The sequence below is a fragment of the Durio zibethinus genome, chromosome 7, assembly GCF_047325235.1.
Source record: "Durio zibethinus cultivar Kanyao isolate XHJ-2024 chromosome 7, ASM4732523v1, whole genome shotgun sequence".
Taxonomy (NCBI): Eukaryota; Viridiplantae; Streptophyta; class Magnoliopsida; order Malvales; family Malvaceae; genus Durio; species Durio zibethinus.
This window is the reverse complement of record NC_143168.1, coordinates 26,573,440-26,599,106: the sequence shown is the minus strand read 5'-3', so window position 1 is coordinate 26,599,106 and position 25,667 is coordinate 26,573,440. Positions and strand designations below refer to the sequence as shown.

Genomic DNA, 25,667 nt, shown 5'->3' with positions numbered 1-25,667 from the left:
CATATATTCTCAGTCATTTTCACTTGTTGCCAAACCAAGTTGGTTACCTGATCATAATACTAGGTCCAATGGTACATATGGCTTCCTGGTCCAACTGCATCTTTCTTTTTCATTTTTCTTTTTTTTTTTTACTTTTGTTCCCTTCTAATCTTCCCCTCCATCCATTCCTTTCAGTTTAAAGAGATTTGCTCCAAAAAGGTTTCAATCCCCATATATATATATATATATATATATATATCAGTTAACAATAAATCAACAAGATGGGAACAGATCAGAACTTGAAAGCATTGTGTTTATCTGTTTATGCTTATGTTTCCCCCATTTGCTAGATGAAAAAAGAAAAAGATGTGATTTTCATTTCTGTTTTGTCATGCATGCATGCACTATGTCAAGAATATTCAGAGGAATTTGAAAGTCACAAGGACCACCAAAGTTTGGATATATTAGAATATAATTTTTTTTTAATTTTTTATATCAATGAAAATAGATTCATTAAAAATAATCGTGTGTGTTGTAATTATTCAATTTTAACTTTTAAGATATGTGACAAAAATTAGATTATTTTGACAATAAAATATCTTTTAATTAATTGATTATCCAAAGTAGAGGCCCATGATTATTTGATTCTTCCACATATTTGTCAGAATTTAATTTTTAAAAATCCACTCTTATGACATTTACATTAAAGAGATATATTATTTTAATCATATGGTTAGAAAATTTCAACATGCCAATAGAATCATTATCAAATAAAATCCATATGTTTATGGTAGCAAATAACAAGATTGAAAGATCTATCTATTCAGAATCAATTCATTCATATCTCAAAAGCATAAATTCTACTAAAATTAATGCAACAAATTATTAGTACACATTACATATAGATAGGTAGGTGAAATCCCAGAGAGCAGTTGTATTTGGAGGAGGTAGAAATCTGGTGGTTATGGTGGAGGTCCAAATCCTGGTGGTCCAGGAGGCCCAGGTGGACCCATTGGACCACCAAAACAGTCTTGAAGCAACCAGCAGCAGCACAGAAAGTTGGCACTGCCAATGAAAAACCATCATGATTATTAGCCTTAATAATGTCTATAGACACGAAAACAATAGATAAAAGGCAACTAAAACAAGTCAGTCAAGAAAGAGATTAAAGCAAACTAAAATGCAAGTTACCAGGCACCAATAATATCACAAAAACCTCCGAAAAACCCGGGCCCTGGCGGAGGACCGCCCCACCCCGGTGGCCCTCCTGGTCCCCCTGGCCCCATTTTCTCCCTAGCAACAACTTCTAAACTTCCACACTTGGAAGCACAAAATAAAAAAATAAAAAAAGGTTAGCCTCTTACAAAACAAATGCTAAGATGGAAAATGCTGTTGGAGTTGATAATGCTACCAAGGCTTTGGGAGGGGATTTTTATAGGCAGTTTATCTTTACTTAGACTAGAAGGATCCAATCCCATCTACCAATGCACTTTATCTGCCATGTTAAAGTCTAGTTCTCCAACTGCCATTCTTCTCAAACCTACCATTCTCAAAACCTGTTTGAATTTCCCTTAAAACTGTTTTTAATGTATCACGTTTCCCATGGCAAACGATTTTCCGCATACTTTTTTATCCTGTCATCTTAGGTGAGACTCAAAAGATGATTGACAATAACTAAATAAGTAAACAATCATAAACTAGTTATTTTTTCTCTTTTAAAAGCTTGCTTTCACACTACCTTCAATTAGTAATGAACTAAAATGAAATGGGCAATCCATACTTGGGTTCTTGTATCCCAACCATTACAGTTTTTCTTGTCCTTACTAACTTCTGTGCATTCAGAGAGAGCTCCCTTCCCGTTAAGAAACCTGGCAAGTGTTCTGCAGTGTGAAAATCACCGATGAGGCAATTGAAAAGTTCTATCAGGTTCCATCCATCTCCAAATCTGTCAGTCAAATCGATCGTGTGATCTATTGTTGGAATCTTATCTACAAATCAGCTGGTCTGCTTTCGAGCGCGTGGCCAAAAAATAATAATAATAACCCTCAATGATTGGCTGCATGCCATCATAGGCTTAAGACAGGCCAACTTTAAACAAGGAATACCAGATTGCAAAGATTGCCACCACCAAAAATATTAGTTTGATTTCAGAATCAGCTAAAGAGATGAAAGAAATATTAAGATAATATACATGGTGACAGAATCACAAGGGTAATGCCATCTACTTTCTATTTGAGACCACAACAGGTGGATGAATCGATTTCACAACTCTGATAAATACCAAAAAAAAAAAAAAGCTTTCCATCTCTGTCAAAGATGTTTCTTTTTCTTTTCCTTTTTCCTGGTTAAACTTTCTGTACAACACCAAATCTGCAATTCCATCACAAAATGGCTGCCAAGCCTATAGTGTCCCCCTGGCCCTGGTCAATTCTATTTTCTGGAGCATTGACTGAACTGCGTGGCCTCGCTGAAAGGGAGAGCATGATAAACTAGTAAGCATGTGTCCATAGAACTTAACAAAGAAAATAGTAGAGGTATCCAAGATTTACACCTACAAGGGATTCCTTCTCATCCAAGTAATAGAAAGAAAAGGTAAAAAAAACTCATAGTCGTACCTGTAACATTTGTTATAACGTTTACATTTTTCTGAGCAGCAAGAGCTTTTAAGTTATTCCCAGTAGCTAATAAAAGCAAGCTCCTCATATGCTGCTTTTGTTCTTTAGGACTAGCAGTCTTTGTCAAGGCTTCTTCAAAGGCATGTAAATCGTTCGGGCTAATACAAGGAAGGGAGAGTAAAATCTGGAATAGTCCAATAAAAACATCCTTCAATTAGCATTTCAAGGCACTTGTATGATCAGAGTGTACCCACATAATATGAAGAGATTAGATCCAAAACTAACCTGCCTGGGAGCTGGATCTGTGTCACAGAGATATATAAATATTTCACGACAGAGATTAACCAGATCAGCACTGATAATAGCATTTGACTCAAGGGCCAGACCTCGGATGACTGCAGAAAATAGATCTCTTGAAACAAATTCTCGGAGATCCACATTGTTTGTATATATAGCTAGAAGAACCACAGCAGCAGAGAAAGAACAAACTTTGATCACAGCTTCACTGTCTGTCCAAGTAAATGCTTCTAATGAAATCTGCAATACTGGAATTGCCAGGTTCTTGTGCTTCAAAAGGTAGCTGCAAACGAATGTGAATGTTGAGGAAATTAGAATTTACCGAATAAAATAAATATCATAGTGTAAAAGTACAGCCACATGTTAATACTAAAAGAAATAAGTGCAATGTCATACCCAACCATAGAGCTTGATGCAAATGCATCCAAATCTTTCAGAGAAGACATGTCCACGCGGCCAACATGCCCAGAATGTTCTAAAGAAGGAAGGCTAGCATTTAATCCAGGTGACGCTATAGTAGAGAGGAGCAAACATATCTCACGAGTTAAATCTCTAAGTAATTTCTCCTCCATTACTTCAACTTTCAAGTCTGATCCAGTGAGAATATCATGATTATCTGGAACCTTTGCCCGGCCTTCATGCAAAAGACTAGACCATGAACAGCTCAGAGCTTGCTGACAGTGGACAAATAATGGGTGCAGTAGCTTTTCCAGCCATACCTCCCATGCATCTGGAGGACAGGACTTAACCAGAGGAATCAAAACAGAATGAACAAGCTGCCTTGTATGTCTGAACTCCATTGAATGTATATTCTCGATTAGAGCTAAAGCAACAGAATCAATGTCCATGCATTTGAAAAATGGATCTCCAATGGTTGTAGAAAGGCCCAATACATTGTACCTATGATTATAGAAGATGCATTAACACCAACTAGAAAAGACTTGATGAGCAGATGATGACTTAAGTATGCCATTTCAACTATTAGATCAATTTTCAGTCAAGTAGCTAGGCTACAAAATGGAGAAGGCCTCCCCAACCCTTGCTGAAGGTGGGATATAACCTGTATTCCTTTCTTCAATCTACCAACTAAGCTATTTAGCACCCATAAAACAACTTTCATTTTTTAGTTTTCAAATTAATATATGCTTCTGTGTTCAAATCTAGACAGCTAATAATCTGTAGCAAAGCTCTTTTGCACCAAATATACGCCCAATAAAAATAGATTTTATATTGGACATAATCAAAACATTGCTAAGGGATCCTTCAGTTTATGTGCCATCCATTTTCTTGTGAGCATTAAGGGTGCAGTGTTTCTCTCGAATATTGTTCTTTTTTGTCATTAATGTAATAAACTTGTAATTTTCACTCGTTAAGAGAAAATACAAACATCAGAAAGAGCACAACTACATTAAATACTGGAAATTTACTTTATTAAGTTAGATATGTACAGGATGCTATACTTACCCACTGTCTCTGATACCCTTTAACCAATTTCGTATGTCAGCTTCATTTGGTTCTGTATATCCTTCCTTATTCACATCAAACTGAGATCCATCTATGAAAGTCAGTGCACCCTTAAACAATTTGGGGTTCCCACCACCAAGAAGACTGGATCGCTCCACATCACTCATACTCATTGCTGCTTTAATTTCTCCAGGTAATATTTGGAATATGGATGGTGACCAAAGCGAATGTATACCACGAAGCAGCTGCATATGAACAACAAAATTGTAACAGGCTGTTTCTGTGTTATCTCCTAGATAAGATTCAGTCAATACCAAATGGACCTCATTTAAGGAAGTAATACTATTAAGAAAATCTATAAAAAAATTATGGGTCAGTTCTAAAACACATTGGCATACTTTTAAGAGAGGAGGAAGCATCCACGACAGATGAGAAGCTATTGGATGTGGGATAGAAGTTGCTGATGAGCTGTTTTGTAAGTTAAAATTGCCTTTCCTCATACCACTCCTCTTAAGTGCTTTCTCAAAAAATGTCACAGTGTGAAAAAGTGACCACATAAATGCTGTCTCAGAGCATAAACGAACTAGACCAAGAGGTTCAGACAAGTAATTATTTTGCCACTCTATTTGTATCCACTGTTGGCTCAAGGGTTCAAGTAACCACGCTAAAACTTCTTGCTGCTGTTGACTCCTGTTCCATTTAGAGAAATTTGCCATAATAAGCAAAAAAACCAGGCTTTACACGGTGATTGAAACACTTAAAGCAAGTAATTACCCAGCAGAAGAAGCCATGACAAGAAATGCTTCACCTAAAAGATTATGTTCACCACGAAGCAAACAACCTTCTCCTTGCAAATATGCCATGGTATCAGCAATACCCTGCATAAGAATCATCATGAAATAAATATAATGTTCTGCCAAAACTCAAGTTGCCTTGGCTCTAATAAACATACAAGGAAATGATAGCCATAAAAGTTAATTATCTAAACCTTTGTGACTGATTCTAATGAATTTCCTTATGGAGCGCACATTAGTTGGTATTTGCTTAAGGACTATGTGGACTTTTTTACTCAAATTTAACAGCTAAAGAAGCAGTGAACATTTAGAAATTCACAATGCCTTCCTACTGCAAACAATATTGAAGTTCACTTTTGGAATATAAAGGAATATTCAGGAGATCCTTGGAAAATAAAAAAGATTGAAAAAAAATTAGTTTTTAAGGCATTCATTTCTCCTTATTTAGCTATTTTTTTAGATTGACGGAATGGAAGTCGTGTTTAACAAGTTTAGCAACAATGCACTATTACCCCTTCCCCACCTATGAGTGATTCAACCCATGTGATATGCAGGATTGGCTGTAACATTCCAGAATAACACCTTAGGTTTGTAATAATAGTGACAAGCTAGAATCTCATTAGTAATACACAGAAAAGTGGTTTCATGGAGTTTTCCACAGATTGAAAAATGGCAATTTAAGGCCTTTGATCTGGATCTTTCATTTGTAAAAGTTCCTGTGTATCCATTCCTTTTACATGTACACTACAAACAGGAGCAAATAAGGTTACAAGTATCTCATAATTGGAATGACTCAACTACTTGCATGACAGGGGACCTTTAAATTAGCTATTGACCTAATTATGGTCCCAGAAGAAAACAATAAACCGTAGTCAGAAACATGGCAAGGAAGTAGGTTCATTTTAGTTTAAGCATGAAAGATTACGCTGCTTAAATAGAAGGTAGGCAATATCTACTCCTCAAATTGAAACTATCTAAGTCAGCATTTCATAAACTTCAATTAACAATTTTATTATTCTGCTCAACGGAATCACCTTCATATGAGGCAGAATACTTTTATCAGCAGCTTTGGCTATTCGAATAAATGATGTACAAATCTGCAACCTTGCATGTCGCGCACTGCTCGTTGAAGGATCCTGCCAAACAAAATTTTGGGTAAAAAAGACATAATTCTTGGTCCTTATTGCAAGTAAGAGGGCAAAACAAAGATAAAAATAGGAAGAGAACCTTAACAACGAAAGGAAGTGAATTTAGGAGCTCAAAAAGCTTATTGATGACACTACCAACTGCATCCGGGAAATACTTGAGGAAGGGACCCATTGCATCTAGATAGTGCCCGAGTGCTTCCACAAGGGCAGGCTCAGTCCAATTCAGAGAAAGTAGTTCCCGAAGTAAACCTTCAATTCACAGTAAACAAAGTTTTTCAGTAGCCATGGTATTATAAACCTAGAGCGCCTAATCAAATATGAAAAAATTGTTAGCAAACCTTCAAATATTCTACACACAGCCAGGTGAACTTCTGAACTACCGCCGGCAAACTCATTTGATCCATCAAAAATAGAGCTAACAACACTTTCCAGAGCCACTTGCATGCTTTCCATCACAGCTAAGTCCTGAAAGTTGGGAAAGATAATAACAGTGAAGCTTCTAAGCCTGAAAACATACAGACAAGGTATCATGAAAGGAATGAGATGAAAAGGGTTGGCAACCAAACCTGAGCAGGCGTTGGAGAATTCAAGAGGTTCTTAATGATCATAATAATTCTTTCAGAAACTTTAGCACCAGCCACAAGAGGCTTGTTTGAAGCAATAAACTTGATTAACTCAAACTGCAATGGAAAAAATATGTACGTTTATGCTTGAATTTCCAAATCAAAAGAAGCTACATCTAAAATCTACATATAAATGCATCTGAGGTGATAGAGTCTACCAGTCTAGAACGATACTGGCCAAAATCACCCTTGCCTTCAAAATCATCACTCCACAACTCCAAAACCCCCAGAGAAAGGGCTGAGCCACTGATAAGCTTTTCTTTCTTAAGCATGCGTTGGAAAGATATATCCAGAATTGTACTACAAATATCATCATTTAGAAAACTTAAAATCTTTCTCTTTTCATTATCAACCTGAGCTGAAGTAGAGCCCACATTGGTAGCAGCTGGCTCATCTCCAGATGAATTAACTGAAAGCTTTGGCTTTGACATCAAATCCCTCATTAGTGCCTAGTAAAATAAAACAACATGAAATTCATTCGAAGTTAGCTATTTGTTACTCATGCTTTGCTATTACAATAATTTACAAAAACTTCTACATACCAACCAAAATTGCAGGGATTGATAATGAAGAGCTAGCTTAAAATGTTGAAAAAACCACAGCATCTGAAAAGATAAAATTAGGTCATAATCAGAAGATTTTGATTACTCATCATTCAATAAAAGTAGCCAAAAAAATTAGCAAAAAAATATGCTTCACAATCTTGGCATATAGACTAAAATATATCCATGCTAGGAAACCTTTCTGTAAACATACAACTTTAGTTGAATTAAAGACCAAAAAGTAGCAATTTTAAAAAACCTTGGCATAATCTTTTGAAAGTCGTTACCTGCTGTAAATAGAGAGAGAATGTAGTGGTATCTCCGACAATACATTGCAAGTTTGAGGAACCCAAAGACACCATACTTTCACATACATATTCTGCAAACTCATAGTCACTTTCATCTATAGCCCCACCTGTTGAGCTAGATCTAACCAAAAATTCTCTGGATACATTCATCAAGATTTGAAAGATGCTACTCATTGCAGAATCAAATTCAGAAGCAGAGTCATCAGCAGGTCTCTTTCTGCAAGTCAGAATTTGAAATGTCAAGCAGTAGTCTTCCACGTGAGAAATCTTAATTATGTAAACCATAAAGCATACCTTGGAGAGACAAATTTGAAAAACTCACAAGCATGAAGATGAAAATCCGGAGAAGAAAGTAGGAAACCACACCTGTCAAAATAGGGAGATAGAGAGTAAGGAAGGGGGTCAAAACCAGGGTTTCAAATAGCACCAGCGTTGTGGTGTAGCGGCCGCCATTTAGTGGTAATGGTAGTAGTACCCTCTGCCACTGCTATTCACTCACAATGGGGTTGTGAATGGCAATCACACTCATAGCATAGCTTTGCGGCCACAAATAGAGGCATACGGCCAATAGCAGTTGTAACAGGACATTACAGCCGCTTTCCAGATTTTCAAATCAAATCACACAATAAATAAAACCAAACCAGAGAAGAAAACCCACCCTAACTTCCAACAATTAAGTCAAAATCCAACAAATTTATGCCTCAATCAAACTAAAAAATGAAATTAATTCATGGTAAAAAACAAACAACCATTTTTTGAAACTTGAGTTACGGATGGTTTGAAGAAAGAGCTCTCATCTAGCTGCCACACCCGTCGACTTTAGGCTGTGCTCTGTGTTGTCTTCTCCAATTTTGACTCTTGAGAGGGATAGATAAATGAGACATGGAAGTTTAAAATCTCTTGAAGGACATGCAGTGAGGATCTGAGCAAGACAAGAGGGTGGTTGGTTGTATTTGGTGACTCTGTTGCAAGATGGGGAAGAAAAGTAGAGAGAGAGGAGGAACTAGAAAGAGAGGAAAATGGGATGGGGATTTTGAAGGCTGAAGACCGTACTCTACCATTGGAGAGAAGAGAAGAAAATGGGTTTGGAATTTACTGAGAATTTGGTTTACAAAGTGAAGGCTGATACTGATGTCATGTGGTTTTAAACACTAAAATTGATGATTTTTTTTGGGTTTAGGTGAAATGATTGGAGAGAAAAGTAAATACAGATGGGAAATGAATATTTGGGAAATTTTTACTGATTTAAATGAAATTTTAAGAGGGATGTTAGCTCTTAATTAGTTAATTTAATTTTTTATAATTTAATACATGTACAATAATTTAATTTAAAAGAATTAATTTTATTATATAATTTTGATATTATTGTTAATTGATTTTTTTTTGTAAGTTTGGTTATGGTTATGTTGCTAACTATTACATTATTTTTGTTAATTAATTATTTAAAATGTTGCACTTGTGTATTTGATTTAATGGTAAAATACAAGCACCTATGTTCAAGGATTATATTTTAATCCCTTACCCCGATAATCGTATCTTATGAAAGAAAATTTTAATGTTCATTATCATTCTTCCTAATAAGATTAAATATGTATTTATAACATTCGTGTCCATAAAATTCATGAATATGTTAACGAACATGTTAGATGTACTTATTAACTTATGAGTTGTAACTAAAAATTTTATTTTAACATATAAATGAAAGAATTAAAATGTCAAAAATTACTTTAAATATCATAAATAAATTTTATTATGATTATAATAATTATTTAGTTCATTTTATGATAAATTGTGTAAAATAGAAAAAAATTCACAATCGTAATGAGCGTAACTACCACTATTTTATTCGTTACATCCGCAACAATAATAAATATGATGCGACCGAAAATGTGGCTACGACCGCAATTTAAATCCTTGGTCAAAACAATGATTAAAAATCTCATCTTTAGAGAAGTGAAAAGAAGAATATCATACCCATGAATGATGCCATATTTAGCAAGATCAGACAAAGGAGCCCATTCAGCGTAGGCATTTATAGCATTTAAAGTAGCTGTTACAGCAGCTGCATGCTGTTTTGCAACGTCCAGTTGTTGTCTACCCACCTCACTCAATGCAGCTCCAAAATGCCTTTCCAATAACTGTACCAAGAGTTAAGGATCATAAAATAATGCCAAAAGAAGCAACTTATGTTCTAGGAAAAGATGGAAGCATACTGTGTACAGTAGTGGCAAAATTTCTGGCAAAGATTGAGTAAGCCCACGTAACAATAATCTACGCCGATCACCTGAATGAAAATTTTACAAAAGAAGCTTAAAACATCATATATATATATATATATATATATAATATAGCACTGCCTCAAAACAAAAAGTAATGAAAACAAAGGAAGAAAAAAGAACAATGAATTCTACTTCTGAAGTTTCAATAAAACGTTTGAGATCTTGGGAGATGAAAAAATGAAATTATTCAGTTTTGGCACAAAAACAAAATCGAACTCAAGGTGGATTAAAACCTTCCAAATCTTCATTGTGGACTGTAATATCTTCAGGAAGCCATCTCAGCATCATTGAGACCAACTCAGCCTAAAATCGAAAAAATCAGCAGAATCATCCAATGCATGATTCAAGGATAGAAAAAGATCATGACTACATGTAGGTTACAAAGAGCTTTACTTGTACAGGGCCCTTGCTGGATAGGGAAACTAGAGAAGGAAACAGCTCTTGCCATAGATTTAGTCCTTCTCTTCTAACTATCTGTAACAAAACGAAAAAAAAAAAAAAAAAGGAATTATAACAGAAAAAAAACGATAATCAGAGGCACAGCAAATAAGACAAAAGCCTGGGCAATGTGGTGAAAACCTCGGCAACAAGGGCAGCTGTTTGACTTTTCAAAGCCCATTCCTCACAAGGATCGGCAATTTCAGACATCAACTCAACAGCCACATTTGCAAAGTTCCTACGTTCTAAAGGACCGAATTCCTCCCACCGCAACCGAACCAAGTGCTGCATAGAGGCATAGAGATTAAGATTCTAAGTATCTTATTGTCAAGACACACATTTATCATCATAATTAACATAATGGTAACCAAGAAATGAATCTTTTCAAAGTGGGCATGGAGCATGAACAAATAGGAAAAAATAGTAAATGAGCTTGAACCTGCAGCATTTTAAATGCATGCAACCGAATTTCTGAAGACCAATCTTTTTTTACCAAAAGGAATGATGTGTTTGCCAAAACCCAAATATCTCCTGCTTTGATCTGCAAATATTTAAGAGAGATAAGTCACTAAAGTAATATCGAAGTAAAACATGTAAGTATCTTGGGTCATGATATGAAAATAAATACTGCACTTCATTATGATCTAGCAGTCATTTGTAGATTAAAGTAGACTCTAATTTGCAAGGGGTGCAGACCGCTCTTCCTAAGCTTCATTTCGTAAGCTCTTTTCATAGGAAGACTTTAGCTGTCTTAACAGGGTTTCTCTCCTTGATAGTTTTTAGAGTTCAGCTTTACTAATCAAGAAACAAAAGTTAACCAATTAAACTCTATATTAAAGATACAAGAAAACATAAACCCTAAAAAAATTGATTTATTTTGGAATCATGATTAAAAATTACAGCACAATGCCTAACTATTCATCCTGGCTTGTTGAAGTCCTACAATCCAAAGCATATTACTAATAAACCATCAAAATGTCAAAAAGAGGATCCGTTTTTCAACAGTTAAAATCATTCTATGGAATCAAAGTTATCAAATATCAAATTAAGGCTCACTCTTGAATTTGAATAGAACAACTTATAGATAAAACACAACCCAATCACATATAGCCAAATCTCAACCCAATCTTCATATAAGCATTGTACATTTACCAATCCTAAACAGCTGAAAACCACAGAATAGAAGAGAAATATATGTAGAAACTGCAGAAGGAAGACTTTGAAACCTCCATAGAGACCGAAAGTTAATCAATCCCAAATCAAAAGTTCGTCACTCAACCTAAAACCCAAAAACCCATTTGAAAAAAGCAAAGGAAAAGAAATACAAGGAACAGACCAATCTTGTAACACATGCAAAGCTAAGAGAGCTATCAGGTCCATAAAAGCAAATTGCAATCACCCTTTAACTTAAACCCTTAAATTCAATTGAACCACTAATCAATCTTCCAAAAAAGGATAAAAAATTTTCCAACTCTACACAAATTCAAAACCAGTCTGTGGAATCGAAGCTTAAAACTTTCACCAAATACATAAACTTTAAATAAGTATTACAACCAAAGTTGATTACTTTACACACAAAAGCAAGAATATACAAAGAGATAGAAAAGGAGAGAACAAGAGAGTACGGATTCAAGATAAGAAACGGCAGCTTTGCGAGCATCAGGAGTAGAGTTCCAATCAAGGGCTGCAACAATGGCTCTGGCCACATTGTTTACTATGGTGTTGTTGCTGTTGCCTTCTTCCATTTTTGCTCTGTTTTTGCTTTTCTGAAACTATAACCTTTCTGGGTTTTTCTTTCTATTGGGTTTTCTTATGAAAGTCTCTGCCTTCGTTGTTTGAATTGAAGATTTCAAAAAAAAAAAAAAAAAGAGAAAGAAAGATTGAACGGTGTTTGTTTAAAATGGGTTTAGCAAAGTGAGGGCGGTTTAACAGCTTTCACACGATCTTTTGCAGGGATGATCCAAGTTATTATAAGCATTAATTAATTTATATTAAAAAAACAAAAAAAAAAAGGGAAATAATATTTTCTTTTTATTTAGTTTTTTTTTTCTTTACTTGGATTGGATTTGGGTATTTCAGACAACTTGGCAATCAAGTTAAGCCCAAGGCTGATTCTTTTTTGTTCTTGTCATTTTAGTCTTCCTTTTACTGCTTTTTGAAGAAAATGCGAGTATTTTTCTGTAATTTTTTAATACAAGATATATTTTAAGAAAAACTGAAAGATTAAAACCTAATTTTTTATTCAAAATACATATATTTATATGGTGAACCAACCGACTTCGAGTCAAATTTATATATTTGATATTAATAAATTATATATATATTTAAATTTAATTTAGTCTGATATTTTAGATTTTAAAATTTTTTTAAGTTCAATTCAAATTATAAAAATAAAATTTAAATTTATCCATTAAATTTAATTTATATAATAAAAATAATATATATATTTTATAAAAAAATATAAAAATAAAAATTCACATATATATTTTTATGTAATTATAATATTTTATTCAAAACAAATCGGGTCAAATTTTAATTTTAATTCTTTTATTCAAAATCTGATTTGAAAATTAAATGAGTCTAAAATTTATACTTAAGCTATTTAACAGGCTTAAAATTATGCCTAAACTATTTAACAAGCTTCTGAAAAAATATTTTTTGTTTTAATTTTTAATTTTTAATTTTTAGAAAATAATTTTTATTTTCTATATTTTGTTTTTTAAAAAATGTATTTGGTAAACGAAAATAGAAATTATTTTTAAAAAATAAAAATAAAGAAATAAATAAAATATTCAATGATATTATTATTAATGTCATCTAATTATAAATATGACATATATTTATTAATTAATGACATTAAAAAGTATTTAAATATGGTAATTTGTAAGACATAAGGAAAAAAGTAAAGTACATCCATTATTTTCACAATTAAAAGTATTTTTTTTGGTTTTAGTATTTCAATTCATTTTCATTTTTATTTTCTAAATTTTTTTTTTATTTTTAATTATCAAATATGTTTTTACTCATATTTTTTATTTTCTAAAAAATAAAAACGAAAATAATTTTGTTTTTTGAAACCAAACATTGCTTTAATTTTTCATCTAAATTCTCTTAAAACTTGATCAGATATTTGAGTTTGAACAAATAACTTAACTCTTAAACAAATTTACGGTCCAGTAAAAAAATCTCAATAATATATATTTATACAAGCAAATGTATCTGAATTCCCAAGCACCCATTCACCATTGACATCAGTATGTTCTTGAAATTATTGGAAAAACAAGAAGGAAATCTCAAATTATCCTTACAGGAACAAAATGAAAATGTAAAGTAACATCATTGTCCACTAGTATGAACACACTGAAGAAGACAATCACTTTGTGGTGGGAAAATGTTTCACGTTATACAGGGAAACAAACAGCGATATCCTGTAAGAAATAGACATTTTTTGTAACTAAGAAGGATCTGCCTGCAATGAATACAAAGGATCAAGTAACTTGTAATTTAAACATAAAATATCAACAAAAGAAAAACGGGATTTGGAAGCATTTATTAGATTTTTTTTTCTTATGTTCTTCAGTCTCCATTAATCTAAAGTTTGGAACACAGAACTTTAAGAACTGAGATATAAAAATATACATAACAGTGGAAACTTATCCTCAGGATCCCAACAATTGAAGAGCTTCTTTGGGGGTAAAAAGAATAAAAAGGTAAAAGGAAAAAAATATATAGAAAATTGGATACATTCTTAACAAAACAATACATGCTTCTATGAGAAAACAAACAAGAACCTATTAATTATACTTGCATCGTGTAGCAGTAAGACTCCGTGACACTGTTAGCAAACGGAATGAACTGCTTTTGTAAATCTCTTTCTTATGTATGGACTGAGTGTTTAAAGTATGCTTTTCTTTCCTTTAACCCGGGTGTCATCACTTCGTTCTTTTTGGGATCCTGTTGGAGGTTTAGATGGTTCGTGTGAACTGCCTGCAACATGCTTCTTTCGCCTTGGAGCACCTATGCTTCCAGAGTCGGCCAATGGACCTGACCGAGTTTGAATTGGTTGTTTTGAATAAGTGAATGATGTTGTGCTGAAGGGGACATCAGGAGGAACAAAGGCAGGATCAATGTGATGCGATGCTCCTAAAGGATACCCAAGTGCTCCATCCTGGTGTGGTGGTGGGAACTTTTCACTTTTGCTCTTTGCATTTGCATGGGTTATTAAGCGCCTTCTCTGCTTCACAAGAGAACCCCCAAATTGGTTTAAAATATTAGAAAAATTTGAACAGGTGTCTCAATGCAGTCACAGCTAAACCTAGAATCTATCGGAGTCAACATCTTACTAAATATGGCTTCATATTTACATATACTCTAGATCGGTCGTCACAAAAGGGGTGAACAGATTAGCAAAAGCTGTGTTATCAAATATATTCAGTTGGCAGACTGAAATTTACGCCCAATTAAGATGGGACAAATTATCTTACTAGCAAGAGATGAGATACAAACTTTCAATGCCAGATCTCCATACGAGTCACTGTGCATTCACCGCATATCTAACTTCCTATTTAGCAATAGAACAACTTGCAACAAACAAAAGCTCAGCTTTCAAAATTCTAGCTCATTTACTTAGGGGAAGCAGGGAACAAAATCTAACAATAAAAGATAAGAAAAAAAGCATGTCTGCTTTTAGAGAAAATATACTTTTCAAAGTAAATATGCAAACGAAAGCATCTGGGCCCACAAGATTGTGGTTGTTGACAAAAGTGAATTATCACACTTACATCAAGATTAGACTGAAGCTCAGCATTGGCTTCTGGAGCAGGAATTGCCCTTGCACGATCACGTGTCCGTGTCTTCCTTGCACCATCACCCTGGGCTTTATTAGCAGCTTTGATTCTGAACAATTATAACAGAAACAGAAAGGGTTTATTGCAGTTCATAGTTGAAATATATACAGGAGAGATACATGAGTGGTTGCTTTCAAATATGCATTTTCCTGTGCATGTGTGTAATCAGGAGGACAGAAGTTAAGATAAGTATGAACTGCAACAATTGTAACAAAATAGCTTAGATTGAAATTTTTTGAAGAAGTCACCAACAATCATGTGATATGTTGGTAAAAATGTTGGACTCTTAGTTCTAGTGACTAGGGTTCAATCCTTGGTAGCCTTAAGTATAAAAAGAAAGAAATTTTTCAAAGTAAATAACCATGGGTAGAATAATAATTACCACACAATTGACTGTGTAATTAAACTCAAATGGAACCAATGTCGAAGACTATGCTTTAAGCAATCATATTGAAAGATTCAAAAACATTGCACATTTTTTCACTGGAGTAGCTAACTGACCAGAAAAATTCAAAGTTCCTCAGGTCATAACAAGCTCTATCATCCACATACAGAAGAATCATTTAACACATTCCAGAACAAGCAAGTAAGATCCAGATAGCCCTGAATCTGTGTATCTGTGCATGCAAACCACATAAGTTTATACCTCTCTCTCTCTCTCTCTCTTAGAAAACACGTGTGTATGTGCATAAGGGGTTTCCAACAGAGTAAGTACTTAAGGGTCGGAAAAGCTCTTATGCATATGCATACAATAAAAGAGAATATACCATCCCTTTTGATCATGAGAATCCATCAAATAGAAACAATTTCCAACCTTAATCAGCTAGCACAGTTTTGTAAAACAGCCAGTGATTAAAGTCAATAGAGAGAAAAAGTAAAAGAATTGACCTCCGTGCTTCATCATCTCGTCGCTTTGCATCCATCTCTTTACTGGGCGGATATTTTGGGAGGCTAGAAGGTTCACATGCGTAAGGTTCTGTTGTGAAGAACTGCACAAGAAGAATAAAATGGTAAAAAGGACACTTTTCAAAAGGGTATCTTCAAACCAATCTTTATGAAAGCCAAAAGATGAAAAAGAGTAGAAAGAACCCAAGAGTGTCAATTAAAAGCAAAGAACTCACTTCACTGCTTAATGCAGCAGTGGCAGTCAGACGTTCTGCTGGATCAATTGCAAGTAGAGTGTCAATAAGGGGCAGTGATGATGGTGGAAAATCTTTAAATGTTTCTTTTATGCATCTTTTATAAGGCTCTCGAGGTTTAAATATGGTTCCATTTGGCAACTTTGACTTTTTCCAGTATTCATCTGATGGCGACCCACATAACTTGTATATTTTATGTAGTTGCTCTACCTAATCGATCAAAAAAAGAAATAGTTAGTAGCAATAAAGCAGCAGTATAACTACATAGAATATCACCTTTTAACGTTCAATGTGCAATAAACAGAAAAGAGAGAACACCGAAGCATTTCAATATATGATATTGTAATTTATTGGTTGCAAGATGTCACCTTCCAGTCTCTATACGCTAAGTACAGAATATAGCTTTTTCATGAAATTAACTTAAATCAACGAGAAGAAAGAAATAACTTCCAAAGTATAATAATGATGCCAAAATACCTTCCACCTAAAATCTTGCACAGCCATATGGACAATAATTCAAAGCATGTTAAACTGAACAAGCAGCAAATGAAGCAAAAACCTACCTCCGTTCGACCAGGCAAAATGGGCTTCCCAGCCAAGAGTTCAGCTAAAATGCACCCAGCGCTCCAAAGGTCGATACCAACACCATAATCTGTAGCCCCAAGAAGAAGCTCAGGGGCTCGATACCACAGAGTAACCACCCGACTAGTCATGGGATGCTTGTGGTTCGGATCAAAGAATGTGGCCAGTCCAAAATCAGCAATCTTAAGTACTCCCTCATCATCAATAAGAAGATTTGACCCCTTAATATCACGGTGAAGCACTCCACGGTTGTGGCAGTGCTCAAGGCCAGAGAGTAGTTGATGCATGTAACATTTAATCTACAATGGTAACATACATATTAAGCATACTTATAGAGTAACTATCTTGCCAGGGAAGTAAAACGTGGATTTTACTATAATTTAAATCACAAGATAAGTCGGGGTAACCTGTGGCTCTGTAAACTTTACTATTGGGCTTGCCGCAAGCCCAGCCAAATCATGCTCCATGTACTGAAGTAACAAATACAAACTACACGACATCCTTGAAGTAACTAAACCTTCCAATTTTACAACATTGGGATGATCCAACCTCCGCAATATGAGAATCTCTCTAGCCATGAATTTCACACTCTCAGGTTCGAGATTATCAAACCGAACCTTCTTTAGTGCAACAATTTTATCAGTTACCATATCTTTAGCTTTGTACACGTTGCTATATGTTCCTGAGCCAATCTACCATCAGTAAGGAAAGGTAAGTATCTGAATCAAAATACCAACATAAAAAAAAAAAAATCAACAAATGGAGAACATAACCAAGAACTGAACTGCATCCCAGATGATCCAACAAAAGGCGAGTGCTTCAATTTAAAGACAAAATTGACCGTCCATATGCCATAATTAAACAAAGAACACAACTAAAGTGGCACAACCAATTATATTCATTATCATTTCAAAACAAGCTACTATTGTGACATGATCATTCAATAAGAATCAATAAAAAACACGAATATTGAACAAAAACAAAATTGCCCACCTTATCAATCTTCTGAAATGTGTCAGCCCTCCGTGGAATCCACCCATTAAGCGCCTCCCCACAGGCATCTGAGAGCCACGAAGGCCATCCAGCTGCCACCTGCTCTCCACGCAAATGCTTTGGTAGGTTACTCAACCTGGGGTTTGGTTTTGACCTTCTCCTTTCCCCCCTTTGTTTTCTTTCCCCATCAGCTTTTTCCTCCTTTTGGGTACCCTCATTTTCAACCTCTACAACACCATCATCAGTCTTTGAAACTGTAACATTTTCTATTTTCCTATTGGATTCAAAGCTACCATTTTTACTCTCTCTAGACTCTGAAACAATCCCTGAAGATACCTCTCTTCCCAAAACACACCCCATTTCTTAAATCTAAACCTCATTTCCCGACATATTCTAATCGGGGTCTTTCTCTAAATCAACAACCAAACAATAAATAGTTAACTACCCATAAATCAAGCAACTTTAACATGCATGATCAAGCTGATAAATCTGCAAAAAAAAAAAAAAAGTTGACTATTAGATGAAATTAGCAAAAACCCAACTTAACTAACAATCTAAACTCTAAGATAAGCTAGAATTCACTGTGCAAAAAATCATAAAGCCCTACCCTTTTAGTGCTTTGACTTTGATTGAGGATGTTCCAAGATTCAGCCAAAAAAAAAATTAAAAAGAAATTATCTTGGAACTAAGTAAAAGAGTGAAATTTGAGAGGTTTTTAACAAGAAATTTGGGAAAGTCAAATAAAAAATGATCTGAAAGTAGATCAATAAAGAAAAAAAAAAAAAAAGAGAGTTTTTAGAGAGAGAAAGAGGGAGAGTTAGATAAAAAAAAAAATGTTTTTAATGAGTTTGGAGGTTCAGTTCTGTTCTGTGTTATGTTTTGTAAGAGAGAGAGAGAGAGAAGAAAACTGATACTTTGCTTGAATCTGAAAGAGAGAGAAGAAAGATTTCTCATTTCTTCAAGTGTTTCATTGGTAAAAAAAGACGTTTTTGGTCCCCTTGATCTTCGGTGCTTTAGACTTTTTTTTTTTTTTAATTATATTATAAAAAATAAAAATATGAAAATAAAAATAAAAGAGAGTGTGCGACATATTATCATATTCCTTTTCGTTTGAATCAAATAAAAAAATTAAAAGAAAAATGATTTGATATAAAGATAGTAAAAATTTAATAATGAGATTAAAATAATGATATATATTTTATTTTTTAAAATTAATTTTTTTAAACATATAAAAAATATATATCACCGTCTTAATTTTATTTATAAAATTAAAATTTTTCATTCTTAATATATTTGATAATTTTTTTAAATCAAAATTAAAGTTTAAATTTTAAAATGAGAATAAAAAATTTATACTTGTGTTCAAATTATTTTATAAAATAATTTAAAATTTTAACTCCATTAATATTTATATTTTATAAAATGATATAAAAATTTAATATAAAATAAATTATAATATAATGATAAATTTGATCATAATTAATATAATTACCAAATTTTTTATGGGATTGTGGAGTAATTCTTTCCATTGAGTAAATAAGATTTTGAGTTTTATTCAAGTTTTTGATTAAAATACTGAGGATAAGTTAAGATCTAAGGTGAAATATTGATTTTATTAATTTAAAGGATGATTATTTGTAAAGGGAGACAGGTTTAGTGGTTTGGGTTGCTTGACACAAAATGAAAAATTATTGTGTTGGTTTGCTGTCAAAGTTTGAGTTTTACCAAAGTAATTTCCCTTTTTAAGCTTTAATTCTTGGTTAAAAGCAGCCATTGGTTAAACCCTAAGTCAATTTTTTTACCCCCTTTTTATCAACATTTTTTCTTTAATATTGACCCACAATTGCCAAAAAATAAATAAATAAATAAATAAATGCCCTATTAACATCTAAAGATGGAAATCCACCAAGGTTGCTTTAAAAAGAAAGAAAGAAACTAGTATATTTAATGTACTTTTAAAAAGCCTGTATTAATAATTGTTATTGCTAGTATTTTTTTTATTTAAATATAAAAAATTTTAAATTAAAATTAAATTATCATTTAAGTTTTTATTTAATTAAACTATATGATGATTTAAATTTTTAATTAATTTTCATCTAATTAAAAATTCGACGACTTAATCGGTTGAAAATAATTAAATAGCAAAAAGTAATTTATAAAAAAAAAATCAAATATGAACTTGATGGTATTATTATTATTTTTCATGGTTTGTTATGAACAAATTTTGTTGTTTTCAATAAGAAAAATCTTGTTTAACTGACAAATAATAAACTGGTATTTAATTAAGCAAGATCCTATAAAGTATAGTCAAAAGCAGAAGAAGATAGATTCTCCTAATTTTAATGGACAATCCAAATGACAACAGCTCAGTCTTTGTCTCTTTTACTATAAATACAATCATTTATGAACTTTCAGATTAGTTAAAACATACAGGAATTCCCTTAATTTAATGAAATGCTCCTACTTAATCAAACTCATTCATTTTCTTTCACTACCAACTTTTTTTATTTTCTTTTTCCTAAAGTTAGGAGTCAACAAATTCCCCATCTTTTTGCTCATTCTCTGCTGCCAAGATGGTTTATTTGATTTCCTGTTTGTGTCGATACATGAATTTGATAATTTAAAATATGATATAAATATTATATAAAAAAATATATAATTTAAATTTTTAATAATAATTATATATAAATTTAATAAAATAAAAAATAAAAATTTTATATTTTCATGTTAACGTAAATTATAATATATAATTTTTATGTAAAATATAATATAAATATATAAATTTTAATATTATATATGATGTAAATATACAAATCTCTAGATCTACCGATACGAATATATTCATATTTTTTAAGCTTTTTCATATTTAAAAGGTTGAATTTCTATAATCATATCCTTTGAATGTCCATCGAATATGTGTTGGACAAGAATACTTTAAACAATTGAAGAGGCTTAGAGTAAAAACACTTTCTTTGAGATCATTTCTTTTCCACCCTTAATAAGCAGTGAATATGCTGTTTGCCTTAAGAGAATCTGCCGAAGGATTACAAGTTTGCGATGGAATGCAAACCTTCTCAGTAGTCATAAGTCTCCTCCTTTCAGCACCCTTCTTTTGACCATTGTCATGGATTTTCAACTTAGGTTTGCCTTTAGCAGACAGCAGAATATGTCAATTCTTTTTCAAGGTTTCTTAACCACGTTAAAAGCTAAAAATATTCATAACTTATGGTAATTAGTAAGAAATTTCTTCTCAGAATAACAGGAAAAACAGAAAGAGACAAGTTTACAAACAAAATTTGTGCATGTAAATAGGAATCCAATGCTTTGCCTTAAAAGCTTTGAAATGGGCATTTTCTGCTACAAGAATTTGAATGCTGTTTTCAGGCTAGCTGTTTTGTAAGATCCAACAAGCTGCTATTGTGGGCAATGAGGCAAAGCACCATCTTGCTGATCCCTGAGACAATTTACAGGGCAACAATGGTGATCTAATATTTGCACAGAGACCCTGTGCATCACAGTGGACCTTCATCAGGTCAAGATCACCAACTTCATTCTCCATGATAATATCAGTGAAAAGTTAAAACAATATAATTAAAACAAGAGGAGGAAGAACAAAGCCATTATCATTACTATGATTGTTGTCTTCACATGAGAGAATAGCTATTATGCTATTTTATCACAAAAGATTATGAATAGGACAAGGAAGATCCTCTCTGGATAACCATTTTATTAGTTTGGTTACCTTCTAAGTGATTTTAAACTTTAAGAAAAAGCTTTCAACTCTGCGCTTGAAGAGTAAGCTTTCAACTCTCTGCTTGAAGAGTAACCAATGGAAGGCTATTTGGTTTCCATTTCCACATCAGTACAAAGGAAAATAAACTCAAATTAAAAAGAAAAAAGTTCTGATATTTCCTTGCAATTGCATTAAGGAAGCTGAAAATACATCAAAATTAGGTTTAAAGAACACTACCAGATAATTAACAACTCAACAAAATACCACATTTTACAAGTAGAAGTGCCTAAGCCTATATTACCCAAAACTTGTTAGGCAGCCAATCACCACAAACTTTCTTGATTTTTCTCAATCCTCACTCTTCTTCTTCTTCTTTTTCTCTTTCTTTGTCTGTACTTCAGATTCTTCTTGTTCTGCATGCTTTCTCTTCTTCTTTTTCTTCTCTCCTACTTCAACATTCTCCCCATCATCCTCGGCTTGACGTTTCTTCTTTTTCTTCTTTTCCTTTTCCTTTGGCACAGGTTGTTCACTTTCTGGTTCATTTCCATTAGTTGGCAAACCTGCCTCATGATCAGCTTTCTTCTTCTTTTTCTTCTTCTCCTTCTTATCTTCAGTGGCAGGTGCCTCCGCTGCTTCCTCTGCCTGAGGAGGTTCTGCCTCAACCTTTTTCTTCTTCTTTGGGACTGTGTCTTCCTCATCAAGAGCAGTGGAGTCTGTTGTTTGCCCAAGAAGAGAATCTGCTGCAGGATTGTAGGTCTGTATACAAGAAAGGCGTCAGTAACCACCTAAAGAGGGACAAAACGGTAAATCTAAAAAAATTATGAATTCAGATTCACAGACCTTAGCAGGAGTTATCAACCCAGCCCCCTTCTTCCGATCCTTGTCATAGACTTCTATTTTAGGCTTGCCTTTAGCTGAACCAGCAGAACGTCCCAATTCTTTGCCTTCAAGAGCCCTTAATCTTGCTTCAAGCTACAAAATATAATATGAAATACCCTACATTTTTCCTTTTGTCTGTTTTTTGGGAGTTGGAGGGGGGGTTGAGGAGAAGAAAGAAATAAGTCAAACACAAGTTTCTGATTTACCTTGGCTCGGTTCTCAAGTCCCATAGAGTTATCTTGATCATCTCCAAGAGCATCGCATCGAATTGCCAATGCAGCCTTTGCAGCAAGTGACCTGGAAATCTTCCCCTTGTGCTTTGGTGCTGCCTGACCAACCAAGGATGCATGGTAGATAAGTCCATATTTAGGAGTTGAATGCTTCGTCTTAAGAGCTCTGAAGAGGGCCTTTTCGGCACCAAGAATCTGAACTGTACTTCCAGGCTGCTTTGCAAGATTCAACAAGCTGCCACCATGAGCGATGAGGCGAGCACCAACAAGTTCACCAACAAGTGCAGTCAAGTTTGGTGCAACAGTGTTCATCCGGCTCTTTAAATAATCATACAGCTGAGCTCTGTATTCAGCAAGTGACAGAACCTGATCACATAGTTCTTTGATATTCATAAGATCAAGGTCATTAACTTCCGTTCCCATGGATATTACTGCTGTCTCCTTTAATTCTGTCTCAACCTCTTCTGGTAATATCTGTGAAAATTCAAGCAAGAAAACTTGGTAAAATATAAGGAAAAAGTTTTCTTCAAGCACTTTATGTCGAGCCCAAGAGTGAGGAAAATAAAATATTTTGCAAGCTAACGGCAAGCTTCATATTGATAATACTGACACTCGGTAAACAAACCCGAGTTATTAGCTTTCTAATTAGTTAATTGAAAGTCTTACCTCTGAGAAGTCAAGCTTAGCGGCATTAGCACGGTCACCCATTAGCTTCACTGTCTTGGCATAAAGGATATTGTCCTGTACAATCTTAGTAAGCTCTGGAAAATGCCAACCATACCATTCTCGAATCCTCATAGCATATGTGTTGAGCTCCTTATCAAGATCATCAAGTAATCCAATGGCTTGAACAATCATTGTATCAACCTAAAAAAATACAAGCATAGCACTGTCATATAATAGCTCAACAGAATCAAATGTCTTAGAATTAAGCAAATTCTTTAACACAGAACAAATAATAGACAGCACACAAATTCCATTTTATATCAGCATACCACCCACTCATATCAATGCCTCTCCCAGATAACTTCAAACCCAAGTAAGAGATGCCAATGGTTCACAGAGATTAATGCCTTTAAGCATTTTGTGAGAATAAGACTACAAACATGAACAAGAAATTCTTTTGTAATGAGAAGTCTCAATCAGAATCTGACAGCAACACCACATTTAGCTTTATGAAAATGTTCAAGTCATTTTACATTTTTAATGGCTTTCATCCAGTGATCAGCAAGGTCATTGATGTCAAATCACACGGCAATGATATACGACCTAAACTGTAAACTGAAAATTTACCTAACTAAAGTTATCTTTCCTCTGGAGTCTTGAATTTACACCAAGTTATTTATATGTTTCTACCATTGGGAATTGTTCGACAAAGTCTTACCAGCAAAACCCTTCCCATTCCAAAAGGAAATAGACAATGCTCAATCAAGTTCACAAGAAATTGTTATAACTTATAAGTACCTTATCAGCACTGAACTTCAGCTTGTATCTAGAAAGGCTATGAGACAAACCCAAACTCATTGGAGCCAAATCTTGAGCACCTAGGCCAGATATCAGTTCTGTCAACTGAGTTCTCACACCTCTCAGCAGCTCCATAACAGCGGTATTATGTATGCAATCAATTTTCTGCATACATGTAATTACTTAAATAAGATTCAACTGAATGAAACAGAAGAATATCACCATAGTATCCGCATTTGAATAGTATTAACAGACCAATTTTTCCTTAATTGCATTTCCAAGCTTTGAATCAGCCACTCCTAATGTTTCACCATCACAATGAGCACGCAAGAATTTGCGCAGACCTTTGCTGGGTGTGCTTTCAAGTAGTTTCGTTGCTGCTTCCAAAGCTTCTGCTGTGTTTTCAAACTTGGAAAAGGCTTTCAATGACACAACCTAATAATATCATAAAATCGGTCAGCTCTTTAGTTAAAGGAGATCCAAAAGGCATGACAATAACATGAAGGACAACAAATGTGCTCAAAACCCTTAAAGGTGATAACCTTTCTTGCTGAGTCAGAAGCCAAGAATTCCTTTGACAAGTCCTACAACAAGAAAATCACATATTTCAATCTAAACTTGGAACTGAAAATTTTCATAAACAAAAACATAAAGCCACTAACTTCATTCAATCAAGGTACTTTTTCACAGTTCATAAATACATAAAAAGTGATTTCATCTTAATTCTCACAAGATTTGAAGATAAAAATACCTCAACTTTATTTAGCTTCCCTTCATCCAATACTTTAAAGAGGGCAAAGCCCGCCGGAGTCTCGAACAACACAAGCATTTCTCAATCTTCCAGATAAAAACAGACCTAAAACATCATCGCCATAATCTTACTGTTAAAATCATAGTCAAACTTCAAACCAAAGGCCCCAAAAATGATAAAAAAGCACTAACTTTTTTTTCTAATACCCAGATCATAAAATCAACTCTTTAATTCAAAATCACAAACAAAACTGCTAAAAGAATCAACATTTATGCGTTTTGAAAGGAACCCATTAGAGTTAAAGTTGCAGTAAACAAAACCAAGAATCGGAATTAGCAATAGCAAGCCAAAATCACACAAAAGAAATGGACAGTGAGGAAACTTGTTAAAGAAAAAAAAACCCTAATTCCCTGTTTTTACCTAAGTTTTGTATTGGTCTGCCGCGTTGTTGAAAGAGAAAGAGGTAGAGAGCGGTGACGGGGGTTTAGGGTTTTAAGTCGCCGCTTATATAGTATTTCCGTATTATTCATAAGGGTACTTTGGTAATTACGTTAAAACTTTT

The 25,667-nt window shown here is 33.8% G+C and overlaps 3 protein-coding genes across 4 annotated transcripts; all 3 read right to left on the bottom strand.

Moving 5' to 3' along the window:
* Positions 1 to 2,097: 2,097 nt before the first annotated feature.
* Positions 2,098 to 12,428, bottom strand: LOC111277230 (ARM repeat superfamily protein). The gene is made up of 22 exons (XM_022863516.2): positions 12,113 to 12,428; positions 10,927 to 11,028; positions 10,629 to 10,772; positions 10,443 to 10,523; positions 10,283 to 10,352; positions 9,984 to 10,054; positions 9,745 to 9,908; positions 8,065 to 8,136; positions 7,750 to 7,987; positions 7,463 to 7,525; positions 7,079 to 7,369; positions 6,864 to 6,977; positions 6,636 to 6,762; positions 6,377 to 6,546; positions 6,184 to 6,285; positions 5,130 to 5,233; positions 4,754 to 5,045; positions 4,356 to 4,600; positions 3,288 to 3,791; positions 2,880 to 3,174; positions 2,595 to 2,778; positions 2,098 to 2,446 (listed from the first exon to the last, which is right to left on the bottom strand). The coding sequence occupies exons 1-22, from the start codon at positions 12,230 to 12,232 to the stop codon at positions 2,361 to 2,363; spliced, it is 3,639 nt and encodes a 1,212-aa protein (XP_022719251.1). The 5' UTR covers positions 12,233 to 12,428; the 3' UTR covers positions 2,098 to 2,360.
* Positions 12,429 to 14,005: 1,577 nt separating this feature from the next.
* On the bottom strand, positions 14,006 to 18,975 carry LOC111277231 (putative serine/threonine-protein kinase At1g54610). Of its 2 annotated transcripts, none has more exons than XM_022863517.2 (8): positions 18,656 to 18,975; positions 18,049 to 18,537; positions 17,463 to 17,747; positions 17,037 to 17,354; positions 16,456 to 16,683; positions 16,223 to 16,323; positions 15,269 to 15,383; positions 14,006 to 14,724 (listed from the first exon to the last, which is right to left on the bottom strand). In XM_022863517.2, the coding sequence occupies exons 2-8, from the start codon at positions 18,406 to 18,408 to the stop codon at positions 14,383 to 14,385; spliced, it is 1,749 nt and encodes a 582-aa protein (XP_022719252.1). In that variant the 5' UTR covers positions 18,409 to 18,537; positions 18,656 to 18,975; the 3' UTR covers positions 14,006 to 14,382. The 2 variants fall into 2 exon arrangements, with proteins under 2 accessions (XP_022719252.1, XP_022719253.1); XM_022863518.2 differs by having other exon boundaries at positions 14,006 to 14,721.
* Positions 18,976 to 21,933: 2,958 nt separating this feature from the next.
* On the bottom strand, positions 21,934 to 25,583 carry LOC111277232 (NOP56-like pre RNA processing ribonucleoprotein). The gene is made up of 9 exons (XM_022863520.2): positions 25,526 to 25,583; positions 25,106 to 25,210; positions 24,897 to 24,938; positions 24,610 to 24,789; positions 24,355 to 24,519; positions 23,557 to 23,757; positions 22,867 to 23,364; positions 22,622 to 22,753; positions 21,934 to 22,537 (listed from the first exon to the last, which is right to left on the bottom strand). Exons 2-9 carry the CDS (start codon positions 25,181 to 25,183, stop codon positions 22,130 to 22,132), a joined length of 1,704 nt encoding a protein of 567 aa, XP_022719255.1. The 5' UTR covers positions 25,184 to 25,210; positions 25,526 to 25,583; the 3' UTR covers positions 21,934 to 22,129.
* Positions 25,584 to 25,667: the final 84 nt, after the last annotated feature.

Coding starts and splice junctions, on each gene's coding strand:
- LOC111277230 (XM_022863516.2), bottom strand. CDS start 12,232: ATGGAAGAAGGCAACAGCAACAACACCATAGTAAACAATGTGGCCAGA. Junction 9,909..9,983: donor TTTTGCCACTACTGTACACA/GTATGCTTCCAT, acceptor CTCTTGGTACAG/TTATTGGAAAGGCATTTTGG. Junction 7,988..8,064: donor TTCAAATTTGTCTCTCCAAG/GTATGCTTTATG, acceptor TCTGACTTGCAG/AAAGAGACCTGCTGATGACT.
- LOC111277231 (XM_022863517.2), bottom strand. CDS start 18,408: ATGGGGTGTGTTTTGGGAAGAGAGGTATCTTCAGGGATTGTTTCAGAG. Junction 16,684..17,036: donor TTTTGCCTGGTCGAACGGAG/GTAGGTTTTTGC, acceptor TTGATCGATTAG/GTAGAGCAACTACATAAAAT. Junction 16,324..16,455: donor CTGCTGCATTAAGCAGTGAA/GTGAGTTCTTTG, acceptor CTTCTTGTGCAG/TTCTTCACAACAGAACCTTA.
- LOC111277232 (XM_022863520.2), bottom strand. CDS start 25,183: ATGCTTGTGTTGTTCGAGACTCCGGCGGGCTTTGCCCTCTTTAAAGTA. Junction 23,758..24,354: donor TGAAGTTCAGTGCTGATAAG/GTACTTATAAGT, acceptor GTATTTTTTTAG/GTTGATACAATGATTGTTCA. Junction 22,754..22,866: donor GACTTGAGAACCGAGCCAAG/GTAAATCAGAAA, acceptor TATATTTTGTAG/CTTGAAGCAAGATTAAGGGC.